We start from the raw sequence: 25,246 nt of genomic DNA on the forward strand, positions 1-25,246 counted from the left end.
AGAAATCAAGTCAGAGGAAGACAGACTCTCATTCTTCCAGAACTTGTTTCAACTAGAGTATATTTACAGATCTCATTTTTATGGATGATAAATTGCACAAAATTTTCAAAGCCCTCTGATGTGAAAAGAAACTGAATAATAATGAAGATGCAAAGAGCCTATTTTAAACAAAACTATTGTGCACGGCATGGTAGATCATCCCATACATAAATGGACAGCAAAACAAAATGAAACAGAACAGCAAACCAAGTACATTTTTGTCTAAAACTGGAGTAGCCAATTCCTGCAACCCTTCTCCCATAAATAAATAAATGCTTTACAATAAACAAACTATCTTTTAACATCCACTCTGGGTATTATGCTAGGTATAAAGAACATTTAAATGTTAAGAAAAAACAAAACTGTATTTGGCACAAACTAGAGAGAACATGAAAGAAGTATGAAGAGTAGAACATATCCTCTCAAACATAATGAACTCTGTATGCTAAAGTACTGCTAAGCAGAATCACTTCTATATTTTTTTAGAAAGCCAGTGAGTTAAATATTCCCTTAAATTTCCTTAAGTATATGAAAAAATAGACTCCATGTTTCAGAGTGAATGTCTGTGTCCTCCCCCAAATTCATATGAACCTAATGAGATGGGATCGTGAGTCAGGACTTTATAAGGTGATTAGTTCATAAGGGCAGAGCCCTTGTGAATGGGCTAGTGGTTTTATAAAAGAGCCCACAGAGAGCCAGACCCCAATAGCCAATGCTCTCCAGAACCACAGAGCCACCAGCACAAAATTCCAGGCTGGGAGAGCCACAGGAGGGAGCCCAGGCACAGAGCATAAGCAGCCATGGGACTACCACAAAGAACCACCTCATCAGCAGCAGGGTCAGGCACAGGACCACCAAAGGGGCAAAATGGCCTAGAGCTCTGGAGGCCCAACATTTGACCTGCAAAACTAAGGTAACAAGACTACTGCCCCAATGGCTCTGAAAGGTGGGAATCCCTAACCCAGTGGTCCTGGAAAGCAGAGCAATGAGCCAAAGATGTGGCTCAAGCTTAAGGTTTTAAACTTAAGAGCAATTTAATAGCAACAGAGACACTGTCTTGAAATGGATCACACACTGAGTCTCATCCATCTGATTTAGTTGGCATTTAAAGGAGACTTATAATTATAAAGTGAATCATACTACAAAGTGTTCAAGTCAAAGCTAACAAATGAAAGGATTACACCTTTAAAAAAATGTCACCCAGATAAGCTTAAACTTGAAATACGTAACATTCACCTCTAGATTACTGTGAACATCTGCTTTCATTGTGCTAAATGATAGAGCAAGCAAGAAAGGGATTTGTTAATTTTAAATCAAGCTATATGTGTATGACATCAGCTTTACCAAAGATCCAACATATTTGCATATATTAATATTTAATAATAAAAATACTAAAATTAACGGAATGATGCCATCTGATCTAAAGCACTGAAGAAGAGGGAGGAGTTAAAAAATATATTACCTGCAGTAATCTCCTTGCTTAGCGACCTTGGCCAGGGAGAAAATGCAGTCAACAGTTGCTAAGTGATGTACTGCTTTACACAAGGAGTGATAATGTTCGCTGAAATTCCTACAAAAGCGACAACAAAGAGGTGAACACACCAATTTCTTGGACCTGTATAAGCTGCTCAATATGGGATCACTTTATTAGCTAAGATGAGCATCAACAAAATAACCAAGGATGGTACCTTGGAAATTACTCTGGACGACTTCTCATTTTAATGTAGTAACTTGATTCCTGAGGCTTCTTTTGTTTCATTTGGATGGAAGTACATACCTTTACAACAGCTTCTATATAAAGATGCCTGCTTCTAATACGGTACTGCACATTTCATTTGACCATGGCATATCAACTAGATTCAATGAACACAAATGTCGTGGTCATTTTCACTCAGCTTAAATAACATGAACTACCCAGATGGGTCAGCTTGCCTTTGTGCTTCTCCTTCATAGCATCATCCAAACTAGGATTAACAGTTTCAGTATCTTTCTCACACCGAATGGGAAGGTTCTCGATGTTGGGGTCCACCTTTGTCTGATTTTCCTATCATTTAACTTTGGTATGCAGGAGACGCTGCAATAAGTTTCGTTAAAAGCAAGCAAATAAAGTACTTTTTTTCAGTGATCTTCACTTATCCTATTAATAATGCATACAAAAATTAAATTTTAGTTTTGAAAAAATAATGATTAGTGCCTCAAATCTTTGGCTAATTAAATAGGTTGTGATCTAAAGGCTTAAAAACTTTTATTGAAAGACTTATTTAGAAAAAATACAGGAATGTAGGCAAGTGCTTTCCCTTTTATTTTTTTTACTTAAAATTATTCCATTCTTTTTTCTATATTTTTTTAAAGATTTATTTACTCTGGAGAGCATGACAGCACAAGCAGGAGGGGCAGGTAGAGAGAGAAAGACTCTCAAGCATACTCTCCACTGAGCACAGAGCTGATGCAGGACTTAAGCTCAAGACCCTGAGATCATGACCCGAGCTGAAACCAAGAGTCAGATGTCCAACCAACTGTGCCACCCAGACACCCCAAATTATCCATTATTTCATACCACAGGTATCCCTTTCAAAGAAGATTCCCCCCAAAATAGATTATTAGGTTGAATTCTTCTGTTAAAAATGATTTCTCTGTTGTACTATGGGTTTCAGAAACTTTGAGATTTAATCTGCTTCCTTTTTTTTTTCTATTATTAATTTTTTATTTTTTATAAACATATATTTTTATCCCCAGGGGTACAGGTCTGTGAATCACCAGGTTTACACACTTCACAGCACTCACCCAAGCACATACCCTCCCCAATGTCCATAATCCCACCCCCTTCTCCCAAACCCCCTCCCCCTAGCAACCCTCAGTTTGTTTTGTGAGATTAAGAGTCACTTATGGTTTGTCTCCCTCCCAATCCCATCTTGTTTCATTGATTCTTCTCCTACCCACTTAAGCCTCCATGTTGCATCACCACTTCCTCATATCAGGGAGATCATATGATAGTTGTCTTTCTCTGCTTGACTTATTTCGCTAAGCATGATACGCTCTAGTTCCATCCATGTTGTCGCAAATGGCAAGATTTCATTTCTTTTGATGGCTGCATAGTATTCCATTGTGTATATATACCACATCTTCTTGATCCGTTCATCTGTTGATGGACATCTAGGTTCTTTCCATAGTTTGGCTATTGTGGACATTGCTGCTATAAACATTCAGGTGCACGTGCCCCTTTGGATCACTACGTTTGTATCTTTAGGGTAAATACCCAATAGTGCAATTGCTGGGTCATAGGGCAGTTCTATTTTCAACATTTTGAGGAACCTCCATGCTGTTTTCCAGAGTGGCTGCACCACTCTGTGGTTGCATTCCCACCAACAGTGGAGGAGGGTTCCCCTTTCTCCGCATCCTCGCCAGCATCTGTCATTTCCTGACTTGTTGATTTTAGCCATTCTGACTGGTGTGAGGTGATATCTCATTGTGGTTTTGATTTGTATTTCCCTGATGCCGAGTGATATGGAGCACTTTTTCATGTGTCTGTTGGCCATCTGGATGTCTTCTTTGCAGAAATGTCTGTTCATGTCCTCTGCCCATTTCTTGATTGGATTATTTGTTCTTTAGGTGTTGAGTTTGCTAAGTTCTTTATAGATTCTGGACACTACTGTCCAAAGGACTAATCTGCTTCTTAAATCCAGAAGTTTTAGAATGCTTCCTACCTTGAAGAGGATAACCAGGTTAATTTACTATGTGATCAGTTATTCCTATATTATCACTATATTGATTTTTTAGAATCTGTAATATGATTTTTCTAGTAATACTATAATAAGGTATTCTATGTAAATGACTTTTCCAGATAACAGAAACAACATTTTAAGTACCCAGTCATATTTTTGTGTTAACTTTATGAATTGAGAAATATATTTATAACATATTTTACATTTTTAAATCTGAATAGTTAGAACATAATAAATATAATTTACCTATTTCTCACTGAATTAAGGTTCATTTAAACAAGCAAGAATCCCACGAACAGTGTTAAGAGTCTGTGGAAAATCCCGAACACGAAGAAGACTTGTCCCGGCATCAAACAAGCAATGCTTAATTGCCACCTTAAAAATGAAGACGCCACATTTTGAAGACACCACATGCTACACGAACCTTACTTATACTTCTGAGTGACTGCCCAGTGATCATGCCTTGTCATTCCTGGGCTGACTTCAATTTTAGATCTGACCACTGGTTTATGTGTTGGACTGTGTTGTCTTCTGCCCCTGTTCTAGCCCTTCCTATCCTGGCACTCTGTTTTGCCAGAGAGCAGCCATATTTGATGTCTCTGCTCTTGCCTCTCTGGAATATGAGTATCAAAGTGTCTTTGGCACTAAATACCTGTCATTTTTTCCTTCACTATCACGCACTGCTTCTCAGCTCTTATCTGGCCACCAAGACCCTAATTAATTTGCTATTATCTAGGAGACTTAGGTTGAGGGTTACTGTCTTTCATGATATTCTAGTGTCCGAGACTGAGATGAATAACATAGCTCTCAGTGGGTTTCCATTTCAGTTAAAAAAAATCTGGGTGGCTCAGTGGGTTAAGCCGCTGCCTTCGGCTCAGGTCATGATCTCAGGGTCCTGGGATCGAGTCCCGCATCCGGCTCTCTGCTCAGCAGGGAGCCTGCTTCCTTCTCTCTCTCTCTGCCTGCCTCTCCATCTACTTGTGATTTCTCTCTGTCAAATAAATAAATAAAATCTTTTAAAAAAATAATGAAAAATAAGGCAGAGAGAGAAGGTAATTATTTTGATATAGACAATAATGTTCTTTCTCATATCAATTATATAAATAAGACATGTGAATAAAATGAAACACTATCATAAACCTTTAACATCATTATCAAAACCTAGAAAGTCTTGATTGACTTCTTGATCTTTGTCCATTTGCTACACTTTGCCAAACTTCAAAAAGATTACCTAGAAAGATAATGACTACCAAAGAGATTTCTGTTTAGAGTGATGCCTAAAGGTTCACCAAAGGCAAGCTCTACAGCCTGAATGGTAAAGGGCACAAGCTACCACCAGACACCCTGCATTGAATCTTGGCTCCAACCCAATGTAGGCAACTTACTTCTTTATTCATTTGTTAATTGGGGGTGATCTTGGGAGGAATAAGGGCCTAATATACCTGAAGTGTTTAGATGAGTGGCTCATAGCTAAGGACTCATGAAAGGCAACTGTACACCTCTCTTCCCAACTTCAGTCCAGCAGCAGCTTGAAATCAACCACAGTAGGAGTATTTACACTACAGAAGCCAGCAAACACCACAAACACTACTACTCTTCCAAAGAACTGGCTGTTAATCTTTTCTTTACCAGTACAACATTGACTTAAACCTGTCAATTTGAACACATAACTATTAATAAGTCCAAATATGAAACATTCCTGGAAGCAATGGCAAAGACACTTTAAAAAAAAATCTCATAAAAAAAACAAAAAAGGTGGAGCTCTTGGGTGACTCCGTTAGTTAAATGTCTGCGTTTGGCTCAATTCATGATCTGAAAGTCCTGGGATCGAGCCCCCCGTCAGGCTCCTGCTCAGTGTGAAGTCTGCTTCTCCCTCTGGCCTTTCCTCCAGCTCATGCTCTAATAAATAAATAAAATCTTAAAAAAAAAAAAAAAAAAAAGGTGGGGGACTATTCTAGATTCAATCATTCAAACACAAAAGAAACCTAATAACAAAATGTAACATGTGAAAGTTGAATAGAGCTTTCATTTAAAAATGGGGGGCTAGAATTAACTCAATATTCATTAAATTACTAATTTTTCTTAGATGTGATAATAGTTTTAAGATTATATAGTAGCATGTCCTTAGTTTTAGATGTATGCTTAATTAAGTATTTAGGGGTGAAGTGTTATAATGTCTAAATTGTACTTTAAATTGGTTCAGGGAAAAAGTGTATGAGAGAGCTAAATGTGGCAAATGTTAAAACTTGATAAACCTAGGTGAAGAGTATATAGGTATTTATTTCAAATTTCCCAGATTTAAAATTCTTTAAGATAAAAAGTTACAAAGAAAACATTGAGGATGTAAAAAAATTTTAAAAAAAAGTAAATGGTGATAATAAAAACAGAAGAACTAAATCATTCTTTTCCAACTATGAAAATGTTAAGTCTTTTTATAAGTAAAGGAAGTCCAAGGTGGCATTTCAAAAAGGGACTCTACCAAACATCCTCAGCAGCTAAATATTAGTACAGTAACAATAAAGTGTATTAGATCTCTCATTAAAGACAAAGATGAGCTTACATTTCAGTGGATTAAAAATAAAATCAGAGAACACATGTACTCAACTATTTTATGGCAGGTCACAAGCAGTAATCTCTACTTTTCTTTTTGATGGAAAGATTTTCCGGTCTATTTCTCATAGCAAAAAGTCAGATTATATTTTTCATTGTAAACTCACTCTAGAAAACCAAGCCATTCGGCACTGCAGTCAAGGACTAGCTGCTCCCGGAGCTGATTCAGATGTCTGTAATTTTCTACAATAAAAGGAGAGTGAAAACGGCTCACAGCTTTTGTGCTAGAAGAGGGGAAGAAACATAAATAGGAAATCAAGGTTACTAAGGAATCACTAATGCCATCACTTCAGAAAATTAAAGTAGTTATTTATTATTCTCTGATGAACCTTGAAAGTAAATAGCTGTAAACACAGAACATTCTTTAATTATGGTGCTGAACTCTATTGATTCCAAAGACCTCTGTTGTAAATAAAGTACTTGGAGTTCATAGGACTTTGTTCAGGAGCTCTGAAATGCATTTCAAATTACATCCATATGGCAAAGTCAAAGTTTAGAATTTCCATTTCATAAGCAGAAGGCTTTTTTCTTTAAATTACACTAAATGAAAATGCTTGCTTATTAAAAAAAAGATCAGAAGCAAGTAAGTCTTGACAAAGCTGGATACACAGATGAAAGTCCTACTATTCTTTATGTTTTATACTTTTCTGTAGAATTAATGTATTTCAGTGAAACAGAAAAATATAAAGAATTACAAAGAATAGTGATGCATTTATTCAAGAGGCAATCAAAGAATAGGAATGTTTCATGATCTAGCTGTAGATTCACAGTGGCCCCAGAGGGAAACAAATAGGATGTGCTCCTCTCATGGGCCTGTGCATTGTCTCTGCTCCTTCATCAAGAAAGTAGAGCACAACAGGGGATGCCACCGGTTTCCAGTTAAAAATATCTGGACCAAGGCTCTAACACTAACCACTTACTTGCTACTTGTGTGACCTTAGGCAAATATAAGTGACCTTTTCTAAACATCCCTTTCCTCATCTATAAAATGGGAATAATGATAGTATCTACCTCATAGGTACTGTTGAGAGAAGAAGACAGTGCTTAGCACAGTATCTATGTCCTATGTCCTTAGTCCCCAATGTTAAGAGTTGTTCTGTGGAGGTGGTGACTGCTACTGCTGTTGATGTTACTATTTTGATTGGACTTCTGAGAAGAGATCAGGGTTGAGCGATAGGCAGGTGATGAAAGAGGGTAATTACTGTTCTTTGTTTGTTCCCCAACTCCTGTCACAATTATGTTTAATTTGGCCAGTTATTGTACTAGGAATGAGACTTTCATATTCAAAATCTGACTAATATTCTAGCCTATCCTTGTCAAGTTTATGATAGTCAAATGACAAATAAAAATAATAATGAACCTCCCCCAAACCACCTTATTTATTCACTCAATTTACATCATTGAATGTTCAAAAGATGTTGATACTGATTTATCCTTTCTGTGTTGCTTCTGAAATGTCATCTAGATTTCTATGCAAACATATTCATCATAGCTTTCTCTTCTGACAAAATTCATTTAGTGAAACATTTCAGCTTCTTAGATTAATTAGATGTACAATTTTAAATAATTTCTTTTCATAACATACTTCGATTCATGAGCTGTAGGATAGGACAAAGTAAATAAAGGAAAGAAAAGAAAGCCTGTGAAGGAGAAAACAGCCTCTAAAATCAACAATATTAAAATCTCAGCTACAGCTTCCAGGAACACAGGAGAAAAAAGAAAAAAACAAAAACCAGAAAAACAATGGTAACAGAGCTAAAGAAACCCATGACTGTGCCTTTAGAATCCTTTAATAGTGGCAAATGTATACTCGTTTTTCCTTTTAATTATAATCATTTACACATGTTAAAATTTTCTTCCATCCTTAATAGAGTTCTTTCATATAAATACTAGCTACTATCTGCTTACTTGGGCAAATGTAATATTTTCATCTCAAGTTCATGCAAGCGTATAAGTAACAGTAGCAATAAATACTTCACAACGAATACTACTCACAGGAGTATATACTTTGCTAATACCACTTCTGAAATGAGTCCCCTTTGAGAGATTAATGTCTAATCAAGGAGAAAAGGAGTCTCAATGTGGTTCACTAATTCTGTTTTTGATTAAATTTGTTTTCATCAATTCATGATATAACTCACAAAAAAGAAGCCATAAAGAACTATTATAATTATGTGCCATGGAAAGCATCAAGAATAAACAAATGCAGAGCTCAGTGAGGTAGAAAATGAAATTTTAAATTCCTAAAAGAAATTTCAGGTACAGCACTCATCGGGAAGGAAATTCAAGCAATCGAATTAATCTTATAATTGAAGATTCCCCAATATTTTCTTTCATGTGTTTAAAGTGTACCCTGAGGTATAAGAATAAAATGATAATTTACAAAACAGGAAAACAAATCTATACAAACAAGATACTCTTGGGAAAAAGTATTTTTAATCCAATGATAAGAAGAATTTAAAATAATTATTATTTTGGTGAGAAGCTCCATAAGAAAACCAAAGGGATAGAAATACTTTTTATGTCAAGGAGGTGGTTATCTTCATTCCAGTAGTGTACAGGTATACAAATGTCATTATAATTTACATTTGTAAGAAAAAATGTAATTTGAAACCCACCTTCCAACCTTAACCCAATCAGCTGGTATACAAGATACAGCAGAATTCTTTATTTCAATCATAAACTAAAAGAAATACAAATAAAAGTTAGATATCTAAATGATTAACCATTATTAAAGCTTTCTCAAAACTGTGCTGTAAGTTTAGTAAATACTATTCTAAACATTCAAATAAATCCAGTATTGTTAATACGAAAGTTCATATATGTCCATACAAACAAATACCACTAATTAGGGTTGCAATACTTGGGATAAAGTACAATGTGTACTGAGCAAAAGTTTGTAATAAGCATGTAACTTGGCACTTTAACGTTTATAACATTTTATAACACTGTCATGGCTATTACCAGTGGTGATTTTTCTTTTTTTAACAGCCTCTTTCATTTATTAGTACCACTTAAGAATTCTATTACTCAGTAATAAGACTCAAATTCTACGTACATACAACTTTAAAATATCAATTATGATGTGCTATACCAGTTTCATATGTGGCCTATCCCCTATTCTGAACAAAAGAGGACTTATTGTCATAGTTTTTATCCACAGAACCCAAGGTCCCTAAGAGTATCCTCATGAAAAAGCACTGATTTCTTCAGCTATTAAGGGAAGAAGAGATTTCTTTCCATGAGAGTTTTCTTAAAGTTTTCACTTCTGTGAACCATATCTTTATAGAGCTGTGTTCTGCAAGCAAGCTTTTCTGAAATCAATCAGGAAGCAAGTGAAATCAACTCCGTCTATCATGCCTTTCCTTATGAGCATTAGTTGTATATCACCTCTTCTTCCTGCTCACTCTCCTATATCACTGTAATGAAATTCAGTGTTTTATTTAAATGAATAAAGACACACACACTTATTTTACAGAGGAGGAAACCCAGAAGCTCTGTGGCTACCACTAAATTTGAGATGGCCACAGGAACTTTTTTTTACATATACCAGTTTTCTAACATTTCTGGTATTTATAATATAAATATATATGCATTAATATAATAATATGCATATTATTAAAATATTGGCCTATATTTGAGTTTATTTTTCTATATAGTTTTTACACTAAATGTAAAACAGAAATTACTGGTTAAATTTAAGAATTTTCATCCTTAGAAAAAATTTTGGGACTCATGATGTTTTCTTGTACAGAGAGGGATTAATACAATTTCAAATATGCCCCACCCAGTTAAACAGTGAAGAGTCAAGACTTTAAAAGAGCTCCCTTTGATTACAAAAACTGAGGAAAAACCCACAAGATAAATATCATTGACAAAAAAGATAAAAGCACATTACGAACATGTTAAAAAATTCTGCTTAAACTTTATTTTTAAGTGTCCTACAACAAAGGCATATTGATCTTTTTATCAAATAATTCTGGGAAGAGCTAAGTCTGCAGCAAACAGCAAAATGCAGGGCCACAGTGGCTCATGAATACTTGGCAAGGACACATCTAGATCCACAAAAACGAACACAGAGCTCCACAGGAGTTACTACTATGTAGGGAAGACAGAAATTTGGAAAAGAAGCTAAAACTGCCTCAGTGGGATCACTGGGTGCCAGGTAGGCTGGCTTACTCCATCTGCCCTAACACTGCAGTACAGGGAACTGGATTAAAATCTGTGCCTGAGACACATCACAGATCGCTTCTAGTCACAGCACTTTAGAGCAGGCTGGGGAAAGTTTGGACCATAACGGTTCAATCTGTAAGGATCAAGGGTCTACTTTAAGGACAGCAGCTCCTCAAAGAGGCCATATGCAGAACCAATACTCGATGGAAAAGAGAGTAAGAGTTGGGAAAGTCCCCATGGATCTCCTGCTTGTTATACCCCTGGGGTTACTTCTTCAAGTTGGTGCTGGTCCTGTGTGTCCTTGTCTCAGCTGGGTTTCTCTTCAAAATTTCATCTACTACAGGTCTTTTTTTGTTTTTGTTTTGTTGTTGTTGTTTTTTCTCTTCTATACTGCCTAAGGAACAGGAAATTTTCTCTTTGCTTCTTTTTACAAACATTCTAGAATGAGTAGACAAGGCCTTTTAAAGCTTTTATTGCTACAGAAAAGGAAACTAAATTTGGAAATTAACGTGTATTTCAGAAATCTTAGAGAATTCTCATAGCACCCTTCCCTGCTTTATAGTTCCTGACTTTGTTTCTTAGGTGTTGATGCAAGAAGTACGCCTTGATTTGTTCAAGCAATTTCTCATTTACTGCTGGGATCCAATTCTATCCTGGTTAAAACATGTCAGGTTTGTTACTCAAACTGCAGCCTGTTGTATCACTGGGCTCGCATCATTGCTAAATTTGCTTAATTCACTTCAGAAACTGCTCTCTGTTTTCTCCAATACACACTTACCCCATTCCTACTCTCCCTCTTTTCCTTCTTCTCTCTCAAAAATTTTCCAAATATTTTTTCTTTGGAAGTAAGATTTAATAATGTTTTTCACATCTTAAACACACTAAGCAGAATTTGGATATTTTGCATGCTGTGCATTAATAAAAATTTTTTAAAAGATTTCCCCCCAATATTTCTTCCCTTTTCTTAAGAATACTACTACTTAACCAATACTGCCTCAAATCTAAATACCACTCCATATTTGATTCAAGGTTAAAAAATGAATCTCTCTCTATATACACAAAAGATGAGAAAAACCATCACAGAAGCAGTAAGCTAAGTTACTTCTTTCATTATTTTCTTAAAAATACTTTCAGAGTCAGTGATAGTAACACATCTTATAGTATTCTAATGAATACATAAAACTGGGAACTGGTGAAAAAGGAAAGTTGTCAAAAGTATCACTGGCTTGATAATCTACTTATTTTTACTAATAACAAAATCCATGTACTGCATAGGCCTGCTAAAACAGGTTTTCAAACAAATTATTACAAAGTTATCAAATTTCAGAACAGAAGGGTATAAAATAAGAAGCACATACAAGATAAGGGTATTTTTCCTGCCTTCCTCTCTCACTTCTCAGACGTAATCATATTTAACAGAGTCTGTTCTTGATCCTATAAGTCTCTTTAAATAATTTGTTGATACCATTAGTATAATTTTTAAGAGAAAATTTGACTATAACAATGCTGAATATCTAGAATTCATTTGTTGTTTGAATAGAATCACTAATTCTCAAAAATGTTATATAAGTGATTCTATATTGATATACTATTCAATTTCTATAGGTTTTTTTAAGAACCAGTAAGAATTCATCCCACAGTTAATAACTAAGAAATTTCTTGCCTCAAACTCATCACCTTGACCTAATAAAGGTTAAGTAAAGAATAAGATAATTTATTTCTCTAATTATTTATAATTCAATTTCATCTCCATTCTGTGCCTTTTCTTAAACTTCACTGCCACACTGATTTAAAAAAGGGAAAAAAAATCTAATCTACTATTCCATATGAATTCCTGATCAGTTTTCCCCATTTTTACTGTAAAACTACCAGATGGATCCAGGGCTATCTTCCCAAGACTTGAGCTTTATTTTAGTTTGTTCTAACCTGAGCTCTAAAACATTGGGTTTCATAAAATAAAAGCCAAATGTTGATAATCCTTGTGTTAATATTTGTTAGTAGCGTGAAATAAGGAACTGGTAGAAAAACTAGAGTCAGGCAGGACTGGGCTTCTGACTTATGTAACTTACCCAACTACTCCAACCCTCAGTTTTCTTCACTACAAAATGAGAATAACCCCTTTCTCTGTTATTACAAATGCTAAATAATATATATGCAGTGCTTAGAACCATTCTGATCAAGTGCTTGACAAATATATTAGTAGTTACCATATAAGAAGAACATTTACGTGGGATTAACCTATGATTAAAACTCAACTTTCATGTATTTTAACTCAGTTGGTCTTTGGAACAGTCTCACAACACAGGTGATTCGGCCTTGGTCACACAGCATGTACGTGGGGAAAGTGACATTTAGACACCCAGGTTTCCCTACTATAATACCAGTGATTACCAATTTTCCACTACATATCTTTTATTGTTATTAAGCAGTTTTGAGCATCTCATTTTCAATAAATAGCCTGGAATAGTGGGCTAAGGTCACTTGTTTGTTTTGCAAGATCCAGACTGCATAGTGAAACTAAGTGATGCAATTAACTATTTGGCTGCGGAGGGGAGCAACTAAGTATAAATACTGTCTAATCATTTTCCTGTTATATAGACTTCTATGTGGAATACACTGTGAAACATCTGCCTGAGTCCTAAAGATGTGAGTCCAAAAGACAGACTGACAATCTTATTAAGTTAGTCTTAATACTATGGTCTTAATACTATGGTCTATTAAATGGCACAAGATTGATAACTATTTTAATAAAGATTATATTCTGCTGTAGGGTTTCTTATTTCAAATAATTATACAAATCAGCAATCTTTTGACTAAATATATAAAGTAATGCAAATGTTTTAAGATCTTATTTGAAATTAAGCTCTTCCCCATGACAAAAATAAATCCCGAATAATAAGTTCATCCACCCAATGGAAATTATTCACAAATTGCCCAATTTGCGATTTTAATGAAGTAGAATTTCTCAAATTCCCTCAGTTAGGATCTCTATATTTTATTAAACATAAGATACATAAGTAGCATGCCTTAAGACTCAGAATAAGACCAAAGGATACAACAACCACATTCAAAAAGCATACTTCTTTCTGATTCTCACTCAGATATTAATAATAGCAAACTTTACACTGAAGTATGCATACCAAAAAACACGTTCTGAACAGCACTTATATCATCTGATGGAAGACTCACTAATTGTAGGTCTTCATTATAGTTCGATTTTTTGGTTTGTTTTTTTTCTTGCTATTTGTTCTCTAGCAGCTATACTACCAACTTTGGAAGGAAACCCTGAGTTTCAGTCACTGTGTGATCCAACCTACACAGGTGGTTCACTCCATATCATTTCATTCTCTGCAGGCCAGAGATCAAAGACTAACTTCATTTCTCCTGGATTTAGGTGAAATGAATCCTATAAGTAATTATTTACAAGAGTCATGTTTTCTATAATACAATTTCAACAAATAATACTAAAGCACATAAAACATCAAGTTGCATAATTTTACCAAGAAAGTAAACAAATACATAAAATACTGTTATTAAAATCATTCTTACCCACACAAAGTAGTACATCGTATTTCCAAGGAATAAAAGAGAAAATCTGAAAACAAACTTTCATCCTCTCCTCGGATTTTTGTTTACATTTTAAAATAGCTTTTCTATTTGAGATAAATGGATGCAAGATAAAAGTATGTTTGACATTACCTCTTGTCCTGACACTGTCACATATTGTATAGAAGAATTTTTTAGTATTTTTCGTATTTCTTGCAAATGTATTTGGATCTTGTCGGTAACTTCTTGAATTTCATCTTTCCTCTTTTTTATTAAAGGGAACTCAGTAAGGTCTTTGAATAATTCGGTTTTATTTCCAGTCCTAAAAAATGAAAAAAATGCAGAAACATATACTGAAGCATGCTACCTATACCAGTTATCAATTATTTTTCCCAGCATGAGAAAAGACCAAAGGGTTGGGAATCAGGAATACAAGGCTCTAATCCCAGCTCTGTCACTAAATATTTATGGGTTGGTTTCTTAATTTCTTTGAAGATAGACAAAATTATCCTAACATCATTTTCATTTTGCAAGTTCACGATTCCCATGGTGAAGATGAGAGATAAAATTAAATATCTGTTGTTCACCTATGAAGAAAATAAATATGAATGTCAATACTATCTTTTTTCCCCCTTTAATATAGAGGTCTTTGTGGAATGAACTGTAGAATGACTACCTTGTAAAGGTAACTTTGCTTCTGAGGTTTCTAAATATAAGGCAGACTACCGCTGGACATCTAGGCAATAAGGGTAAGATGCCATCTGACTCCCACTTTTGAATTAATAAACTGCTACTACTTGCTTTGCCTGGGCTTTACCTTTTCATCATCTGGTATTGTATCTGTCCTAGGTATTGTATTGTATTGTATTGGTCCTAGATAATGAACTGCCTACGTTTTGGATGGCGGAGGGTTACTTCCAGCTATCATGGACAGCCTTTAGCATCCCATCATATTTCTAATTTCAAGTGCAACTTCTACCAGTACCATGAGGGAAGCTTATGAATCCACATAACAAATGGCAAATCTCTTAGTTCTTCCTTTGCAGCAGTGACAGTAATCTAAGGGTCTACAACTTACTTGGCAGCTTGTTCATTAAGGATCCTTAAGTAACGCTCCACTGGACTAAGGAGTTCAGGAATTTCTAAAATAGATGTCTGCAGCAAGTCTGACCGAACGTGGGAATTAACAGCAGGTATTAATGCTTGAAATTCTGACTGCAGATGATACAGGGTTTTGACAATCAAGAAGAACTCTTGCGTAGAACACTGAAAAAGTAAGTTTTTTTGCTAAATAACAAGATATTTGAATATGAAGTTTAATTAGCAGTCTTTCAATTAGTGGCATTTCTTTTTTAGGTAATGGTCTTTTTAAAATTAGAATCAGAATTAAAGAAAATTTTAATTTATTCTATAAACTAGTTAGTTGAAATAAAGTATTGTTGATACCTACTAAAGTTAAACCAATAGTTCGAATACTTCATAACATTTTAAAACTCTAAAGAAAATAATTAAGACTGGGGAGAGTAAAGCCAATACTCAATAATTTTTCATTTTAAAATATATTGACCATATAGCAAAAATGCAGTAAGCAATGTCAAAATTATAAAGGACAATTCTGGGAAATAACTATAAGACATTTGAGGAATAAATGGCAAAATTCTTCCCATATAATTAGCTCTTCTTACAAATTGACCTGGAAAAGATAAATAACCCAAGAATAATGGCTAAGTGAACTGAATATGCAGCTCATTAAAAAAAAAATGTCCAATAAGCACAATTAACCTCCCACATAATTAGATCAAGCAAATTAAAATGATAAGATAGCATTTGTCATTTAACAGAATGCCAAAGATTTAAAAACCTGGTAATAGCCAAGTCACACAGGGTATTAAAAAAAACGCTTTTTTATACAATTAGTAGAGGCATAACCTATTTGAAGGTAAAGTGCATATGGCTTTTTGACTAAATAATTCCATCTTAAAAATTAAACAAAAGCTATAGCAAGTAGTAAAAAAGTATGTGTATCTGAATGTTTATAGTAGCACTACTGGTAATAATATTAAAAAGATGAATAGGAAACAAGTATCTTAACAACTGGGCTCTTATTAGGAAAAGCTCATACAATGTGATAGTATTAAACAACTAAAATTTAAGACATCTGTATATGTATATATATATATATATATATATATATAGATGTACAGATCACACAGAACTTCATAATTTCAACACATAATAAATACACATAGCATATGTTTATACTATATACCATATGTGTATTTATACAGTAAAATTTCATTTTTGCTTCTTCATATTAAATGCATTGTTCCACATAAATAAAAATATAAATAAAAAATATCTGGACGGGCACACATGTTAATTTTAGTTACCTCTGGGTGGTGTGTACTCTGGGGAAAAGTAGAGGAAAATGTTTTATTCTTTATTTCATACCTTTATACACAGGTTTGCAATTTTTAAACATGACCACAAATGATTTTTACTTTTGGAACATCTGATAAAGAGAATAAGCTGAACATGTACATCTAATTTCACACTATCTTGAAACTACAGTCCAAGATTGTTTAAAAAGGCATAAAACCTCAAGAATAACTAGAAGACAAGACAATAGTAACAACACCTTGGAAACTATAAAGTAAATGGATGAGGGGTAACTGAATTAGAAGATTCAAAATACTATTTTAAGCTGGCTATGAGGAAAACTAGGACCCAACCTGAGTTACACCAAGAATCCTACAAGACTCAAAAACTAGTGACAAAAATTATCTTTGGAAGTGGAAGCTGGGGGTGGGTGGGTTGGTAGAACAGACTGGTTACAAATGAATTAAGAAGCAATTATCCCTCAATATTCTATCCATGCCACTGAGCAGCCACTATTTTCCTATCCAACAAAAGACTAATTTTATCCTCTGGAGAAGGAAAAACACAGAGTACCCGAGCCATCTTCAGGCACACTGAAAAATGAGAATACCACCAAAAGCAAGGGATTAAAATAAGAGAAAACAGAGACTCCCAGTTGCCTCCATCTAGCTCCCAGAACATTGTTAGCCATCCAGGAGGCTAAAAGAGTCCTTGGGGAATCTCACAGGCCCAAGAGGAAAATTTTGAATATACTAAAGCAGGAATTCACCCCTAAAATGTATCAGCTAGTACACTGTACAATTCACCTCATATTTTGCAAGCCATATTCATCTAGAGACCTTCTTATCAGCATTTCAGCTTTCCACTCTTTAAAAATGATCAGACATCAGATGAAAAATTCTACCATGAAATTTTAAAAAAATCAATCAATAAATACTAGAGGGAATACAGACTATATATGTAGAAGAAAGGGTCTTTAAAAAAAACTCAATATTACTCTTGGTGGGAATGCAAGCTTGTGAAGCCACTCTGGAAAAACAGTATGAAGGTTCCTCAAGAAAGTTGAAAATAGGCCTACCCTATATCTAGCAATTGCACTACTCGGTCTTTACCCCAATGATACAAATGCAGTGAACGGACAGGGCACCTGCACCTCAATGTTTATAGCAGCAATGTTCACAATGGCCAAACTATGCAAGGAGTCCAGATGCCCATCAAAAGGTGAATGGATAAAGAAGATGTGGTATACAGATACAACGGAATACTATTCAGCCATCAAAGAAATGATATCTTGTCACTTGCAAGAATGTGGATCGAACTAGAAGGTATTATGCTAAGTGAAATAAGTCAATCACAGAAAAGACAATTATATAATCTCACTCTTATGTGGAATTTAAGAAATAAAATAGGACTACAAGGGAAGGGAGGGAAAAATTTAAAAAAAAGACAAAAATCAAAGAGGGAGACAAACCATAAGAGATTCTTAATCATAGGAAACTTAGGGTTCCTGGAGGGGAGGGGAGTGGGGTGATGGACTTTACGGAGGGCAAGTGATGTAATGAACACTGGGTATTGTGTAAGACTGATGAATCACTGAACTCTACTTCTGAAACTAAAAAAAATACATTATATGTTAATTAATTGAATTTAAATAAAAACATTAAAAATAAATATATAAACTTAAAAAAAACAATATCCTCAGTTAGAGAATAATGAAACCATGAAACAAGAACAGGATACCCTTTTTTTTTTTTTTTTAAGGAACACTCAGAGAACAGGATTCAATCAATTCGAATGAAAGAACTACAAAAAAGAAAGAACCAACACCTAACTCAGGAAAATTTCCCAGTAACTTGGTCGCTTCTGGGTGGCTCAGTTCAGTTAAACATCTGCCTTCAGCTCAGGTCATAACCCCAGGGTCCTGGGATCAAGCCCTGTGTTGGGGTCCCTGCTCAACTGAAGAGCTATGAAAAGCCTTCTTCCCCTCCCTGCTGATCATGCTCTCTTGCTCTATCTCATATAAAACATGTTAATCGACTATCATTAAACTTCAAGTCAGCAGCAGGGTATTAGTAGTTTTGGGTGAGTCAAAAGTTATACATAGATTTTCTACTGTATAAGGGTCAATGCCCCTAACTCCTGCACTGTTGAAGGGAGTTGAGGACAGCTGTACTTCTCAGGATACTTCTAGAAAATGCACTGTATTAGAATGAAGTAATAAACCAAAAGGAAAACACAGAATTCAGAAAGATTGAGGACAGCTGTACTTTCTCAGGATGCTTCTAGAAAATGCACTGTATTAGAATGAAGTAATAAACCAAAAGGAAAACACAGAATTCAGAAAGATTGAACCAAAGATTCAATTCAAGAGAAATAAATCAAAGAAAATAGCTATACAACTAGTATAGAGGGCAATCAGTTCAGGTTTGACCAAGTAAAATGAAATAGAATATTTGATGAAAATAAGTATTTTGAGTTAATGATAAGTAGACATAATAAATAGTATACAGGGGTGCCTGAGTGGCTCAGTGAATTGAAGCCTCTGCCTTTGGCTCAGGTCATGATCCCAGGGTCCTGGGATCAGGCCCCACGTCAGGCTCTCTGCTCGGCAGGGAGCCTGCTTCCCCCACCCCGCTGCCTGCCTCTCTGCCTACTTGTGATCTCTGTATGTTAAATAAATAAATAAAATCTTAAAAAAAAAAAAGTAGTATACAAAGGGGTACCTAGGTGCTCAGTCATTTAGGGGTACCTAGGTGGCCTCAGATCATGATCTTAGGATCACGGGATTGAATCCCACACCTGGCTCTCTGCTCAGTGGGTATTCTACTTCTCCCTCCATGCTCCCTCTCGCAAATAAATAAGTAAAATCTTTAAGAAAAAATAAAATAAAAAATAAATAGCATATATAAAATGAATTAATGCTAAGGACATATTTAGAAAGAGTTAACTAAAAAGAATGAAGTAAATTATGCAAAAAAAAGTAAGTTAGGTCCGACTGAATAAAAGTTGAATTTGAAGTGTTATCATAAAATATCTCTTCCCCAGAAAGGCCACTGTATGATAGGAAAGATACATATAGGAAGCTGGATTTTTGTATTGTGGAGCCCAGAAGTTTTTTGGCCAACTGTCAATAGTTAACTACTAAATACACACATTCTAATAGAAGTGAAGAAATAAGAGTAAACATTTCAATACGATTTTTGAATAATAATGTCTTATAATGAGAAACCAAAAAGGGTTTGATTTTTCACCCTCAGATACAAAATTTAAGTCAGCAACAGAAGCAAAATGAAAAACAAAGTGCTTTGTAATCAAGTTTTAAGTGCCCAAGGCAGGTTGCTTTCTAGTTTCTTAAACAAAAAAACTGAGTAGAGCTGCCAGAAAGCTAAAGAGAAGGATGAAGTAGTAGCTCCTGGAGTCACTCATTTTCAACCCCATTTCCAACAGCAAGCTTCTCTGGGGAAGAGCTGTAGAACACATTCGTAAGTGTGGAAACGGGTCATCATGGGACTGGAAGAACTCCAGCCTGGGTTCCATACTGAGAAGGTGGCTCTAGGCTTATGCCAGTCTGGCCAAGAAATTATTCTCGCCTACAAAATTCTGGAAACAGTCTCCTCTAACATTTACTAAGTGCTATAATCCTTTAAATGTACTCACCCATCTTAGCACTTATATATCATTTTCTTACAAAATAGTTGGGTTTCTAAGACTAACACTGTTCTCTCTAAGACTTGGATGTGAAGTTTTACTATAAGATACTAATTTTATATATATAAATATGCATGTATGTATCTATGTATACACATGTATTAGTAAAATACTTTTACTAATAAAGAAATGTTTGTTTTGTTTCAGAGTTGGGCTTCTTGGTATCTTCTATTATTATCGACATGAGAATACCTATTTGTGACTATTTCGCGGCACTTTCCACACAGCCATATGGCCTAGGCTTACCACTTCCACAACATCCAAACAGTGTTCTTAACCATTTTATGAATTTTACATAATTGGCACAGTCCATACCCAGGATATCACTCACCATTTGGTGCATACAGCAGAAGCTTATTTAGAGTAAATTAATGATAAAGAACAGACATGTGTTTGACGGTGTGTTCCAAGAGCCAACTAACTAATCTATAAAAATTTGGTTGAAAGCATTTAGACTTCCTCAAGTTGGTCTGTTACCAAGTCATTTCTAATCCTCACTTTTCAAATCAATCTTCAGGCATACTTGTATAAACATTAAAGCAGCAATAAGGAAAAACTTCTGTGTGAGTCATAAGTTCCTTCACTAAAGTACAATTTGAAACTCTAAAACAAAAGGCATTCTTAGTTACTTTTAAAATTGAATTCAATTCTATACCATATAATTTTAATTGTATGTAAAATCGAAAAAAAAAAAGTTTAAAAAAAAGACAAACCCATAGATGCAGAGAATAGATGTGTGGTTGCCAGAGATGGGCCAAGGAGGGCAAGTGGATGAAACGGTTGAAGATGATCAACAGATACAAACTTCCAATTATAAAATAAATAAGTCCCAGAGATTTAATGTATAGCATGGTAACCACGGTTAATAAAACTGCACCATTGTCTGGATACTGCTAACAGAGCAGATCTTAAAAGTTCTCATCATAAGAAAAGGAAGGCTTTATGTAGTGATGAATGTTAATTAGACCTATTGGGATTATTTCTCAGTGTATACATAGATCAAACCATTGATTATGTGGTATATCACAATACAGACATACATACATACAATGCTCTATGTCAATTATATCTCAATTTAAAAAAAGAATTAGATTCTGACTTTCACCAGTTTTTAAACCTTTGTAAATACACAACCTTATGGATTGAAAACACCAAAGCAGGGACGCCTGGGTGGCTCAGTGGGTTAAGCCGCTGCCTTCAGCTCAGGTCATGATTTCAGGGTCCTGGGATCGAGTCCCGCATCGGGCTCTCTGCTCGGCAGGGAGCCTGCTTCCCTCTCTTTCTCTCTCTCTCTCTCTCTGCCTGCCTCCCTGCCTACTTGTGATCTCTGTCAAATAAATAAATAAAATCTTTAAAAAAAAAAAAGAAAAGAAAACACCAAAGCAAATTTTAATGAAAGGAAGTAAAGCCCGATAGAAGTCATAGCGCCATGGAAAGATGCTTCTGTGGACGCCACGAGTACTTTGACTCAGCTCTTTTAGCAATTAATAATTTTCTCAGCTTTGTCCCTATTTTTTTCTTGAGAAAAACAAAAATCTTTAATAACTTTCAGTGAAAACTTTCAAGCAATGAAGACTGCTTGGAAACCTATTCCTTGATGAAGGGTAATAAGCACTGATTGTAAGGTCCTAGACCAATGATACCCTCTAATGAATGGTTTGACATCCATTTTGTAACCTCAGAAGTGTCAACCATAAAACTTTCAACTACATTAGTTCCCCCTTATCTATGGGGGATATGTCCCAAGACCCCTAATGGGTATCTGAAACCACAGATAGTACCTAACCCCACAGGTGCTTTTTCATATACACATACACCTATGACAGAGTTTAACTGATAAACTAGGCACAGTAAGAGGTGCACAATAACTAATAATCAAGGAGAACAATTATAATGATATACTGTAATAAAAGTTATATGAATGTAGTCTCTCTCCCTGTCAAAATACATTATACTGTACTCACCCTTCATATGATGATGTGCGATGATAAAATGCCTAGTGATGAGATGAAGTGAGGCAAATGTTGCTGGCACTGTGACAGAGAATTAGGCTATTACTGACCTTCTGACAGTATATCAGAAGATGACTAGCTGCTTCTAGATTGCTGTTGATGGCGGGTACGTGGGACCACAGGTAACAGGGTGGTATAGTATAAACACAAGTTCTGTTTCCGCCAGCAAAGCAACACCACAAGGGCACCAACTTGCAGTACAGAAGACTTCACTGACCCCATAACCAACTCATGCATTCTTCCCGAGGGATTAGTGTTTCCCAGTTCTGGCTTATTCTTTGTTTTCAAATTTAGCTGAAGCATATGGAGCAGTTACATAAGTCCTCTTGGGCACTGCAAGTATTCTCAGAAGCAGTACTTATCGTTCCAGTAAAACTTTGTGGGAGAAAGGACTAAAAAAGGTAAAGACTAATGAAAAATTGGTCACAACTAAAATGTGGGCACATAAAAATTGTTCTATAATAAAATTATGACATTGGCAAGGATTTACATTTGGGCAGAAAATAAAGATGGCTCATGTCAGGATAACCAGGAAAAAAATACAATGGTAGTCAAAACTACTACATCAAAAATGATCATGTCCAAAGTGTATCCATCCACTAAAAACCCAGTCAAGGACCCTGGTATAAATACCAATTCTGTCCCTGACTAACAAGCTACTATCTCTCTTCTCAGCATCATCATTTTATCCACGGTAATGCAAGCTGTGGTAGCATTACATAGAGAGATAGAGCCTTCCCTTAGTGAGAAGGTGAGAAACACAGTATCTCCTCAATTCCATAAAGTTTTTTTTACAAGGGCCAAAGTGTCTAACGTATGTGAATGACTCCCACACAACAGTAAAACACTATAGAAAGCTTATCAACAATATAAATATACCTAATTGATTTTGGTTAATTCTAAGCATATTTTGAAGATAAATTATTTCTGTAAGTGTGAAAAACCTCTTAGGTTTTTTTCACTTAATTGGCATTAACTTATTTACTTTTAATTAAGCTTTTATTTTAATGCCAATATACTTAACAGAAAGTGTTACATTAGTTTCAGGAATACAATATTGAGTTTAACAATTCCATATATCACCCAGTGCTCATCACGACAAGTATACTCCTGAATCCCAAGCATCTATTTCACCCTTCCCCCTACCCAATTCCCCTCTGGTAACCATCAGTTTGTTCTGTATAGTTAGGAGTCTGTTTCTTGATCTGTGTCTCTCTTATTTTTTCCCTTTGCTTATTTGTTTTGTTTCTTTTTTTTTTTTTAAGATTTTATTTATTTATTTGACAGACAGAGATCACAAGTAGGCAGAGAGAAAAGAGAGAAGAGGAAGCAGGCTCCCTGCTGAGCAGAGAGCCCGATGCGGGGCTCGGTCCCAGGACCCTGGGATCATGACCGGAGCCGAAGGCAGAGGCTTTTAACCCACTGAGCCACCCAGGTACCCCTGTTTTGTTTCTTAAATTCCACCTGAGTGAAATCATGGTATTTGTTTTCCTCACTTATTTCGCTTAGTATTATAATCTTTTGCTTCATCCATGTCATAGCAAATGATAAGATTTCATTATTTTTTATGGCTGAATTCCACTGTGTGTGTGTGTGTGTGTGTGTGTGTACATATGTATGTATATACATACACCACCTTTTCCTTATCCATTCATCAATCGACGGACACCTGGGCTGTTTCCATAATTTGGCTATCATAAATAATGCTGTAACAGACCAGACAAAGGGTCTATGTATCCCTTTGAATTAGCATTCTTGTATTCTTCGGGTACATACCCAGTAGTACAACTGCTGGATCACAGGGTGGTTTTAACTTTCTGAGGGATCCCCAAACTGTTTTTCACAATGGTTGTATCGCTTTGCATTTGCTTCAAAAGTGTAAGAGGGTTCCTTTTTCTCCACATCCTTGCTGACACCTGTTGTTTCTCATATTATTGATTTTATCCATTCTCACAGGTGTGAGGTAATATTTACTGTAGTTTTGATTTGCATGTCCCTGATAAGTGATAATGAGCATCTTTTCATGTGTCTGTTAGCCATCTGGATGTCTTCTTTGGAGAAATGTCTGTTGATGTCTTCTGCCTACTTTTTAATTGCATTATTTGGGTTTTAGGTGTTGAGCTATATAATTCTTTACATATTTTCAATATTAACCCTTTATCGGATATGTCATTTATCTTCTCCTATTCCAATGGTTGCCTTTTAGTTTTGTTGACTGTTTCCTGCACTGTGCAGAAGCTTTTTACTTTGATGTAGTCCCCATCATTTATTTTTGCTTTTATTTCCCTTGCCTCAGGAAACATTATCTAGAAAGACGTTGCTACAGCTGATGTCAAAAAAAGTTATTGCCCGTGTACTCTTCTAGGATTTTTATGTCTTCAGGTCTCATATTTAGGTCTTTAATCCGTTTTGAACTTATTTCTGTGTATGCTGTAAGAAAGTGGTCCAATTTCTTTCTTTTTTTTTTTTTTAAGATTTTTGTTTTTATTTCTAAGAGTGAGTGAGTGCATGTGGTGGGGAGGGGCAGAGGGAGAAGGACAGAATCTTAAGCAGACTCCCCACTGAGTGAAGAGCCTGACAACCATGGCTTGATCTCAGGACCCATGAGTTCATGACCTGAGGTGAAACCAAGACTTAGACACTTATCCAACTGTGCCACCCAGGCACTCCAATATTGTCTTTTTCCCATTGGATATTCTTTCCTGGTTTGTTGAAGGTCAGTGACCATTTAATTGTGGGTTTGTTTCGGTATTTTCTCTTCTGTTCCATTGATCTATGCATCTATTTTTATGCCAGTACCATACTATTTTGATTCTACAGCTTTGTAATAAAACTTAAAATTCAGAATTGTGATGCCTGCAGCTTTACTTTTCTTTTTTTAAAGATTGCTTTAGCTACTTCAGGTTTTCTGAGATTCCACACAGATTTTAGGGTTATTTGTTCTAGTTCTGTGAATAAAAACCTGTTGGTACTTTGATGGGATCCCATTAAATTTGTAGACTGCTCAGGGTAGTAAAGACATTTGAACAAGATTTGTTCTTTCAAATACTGAAGCAT

At 35.4% G+C, this 25,246-nt stretch overlaps 1 protein-coding gene across 1 annotated transcript in view; it reads right to left on the reverse strand.

The window, feature by feature from the left end:
• MSH3 (mutS homolog 3) overlaps positions 1-25,246 on the reverse strand; it is a gene marked incomplete at its 5' end in the record, with an annotated part of 182,047 nt that overhangs the window by 58,993 nt on the left and 97,808 nt on the right. Inside the window, 5 exon segments of the mRNA XM_082724737.1 lie at positions 1,502-1,609; positions 6,479-6,595; positions 8,990-9,054; positions 14,244-14,412; positions 15,169-15,356. Of these exon segments, the coding sequence (XP_082580863.1) occupies positions 1,502-1,609; positions 6,479-6,595; positions 8,990-9,054; positions 14,244-14,412; positions 15,169-15,356 (647 nt within the window).

This window comes from Mustela nivalis (assembly GCF_964662115.1).
Source record: "Mustela nivalis genome assembly, chromosome: 3".
Lineage (NCBI taxonomy): Eukaryota > Metazoa > Chordata > Mammalia > Carnivora > Mustelidae > Mustela > Mustela nivalis.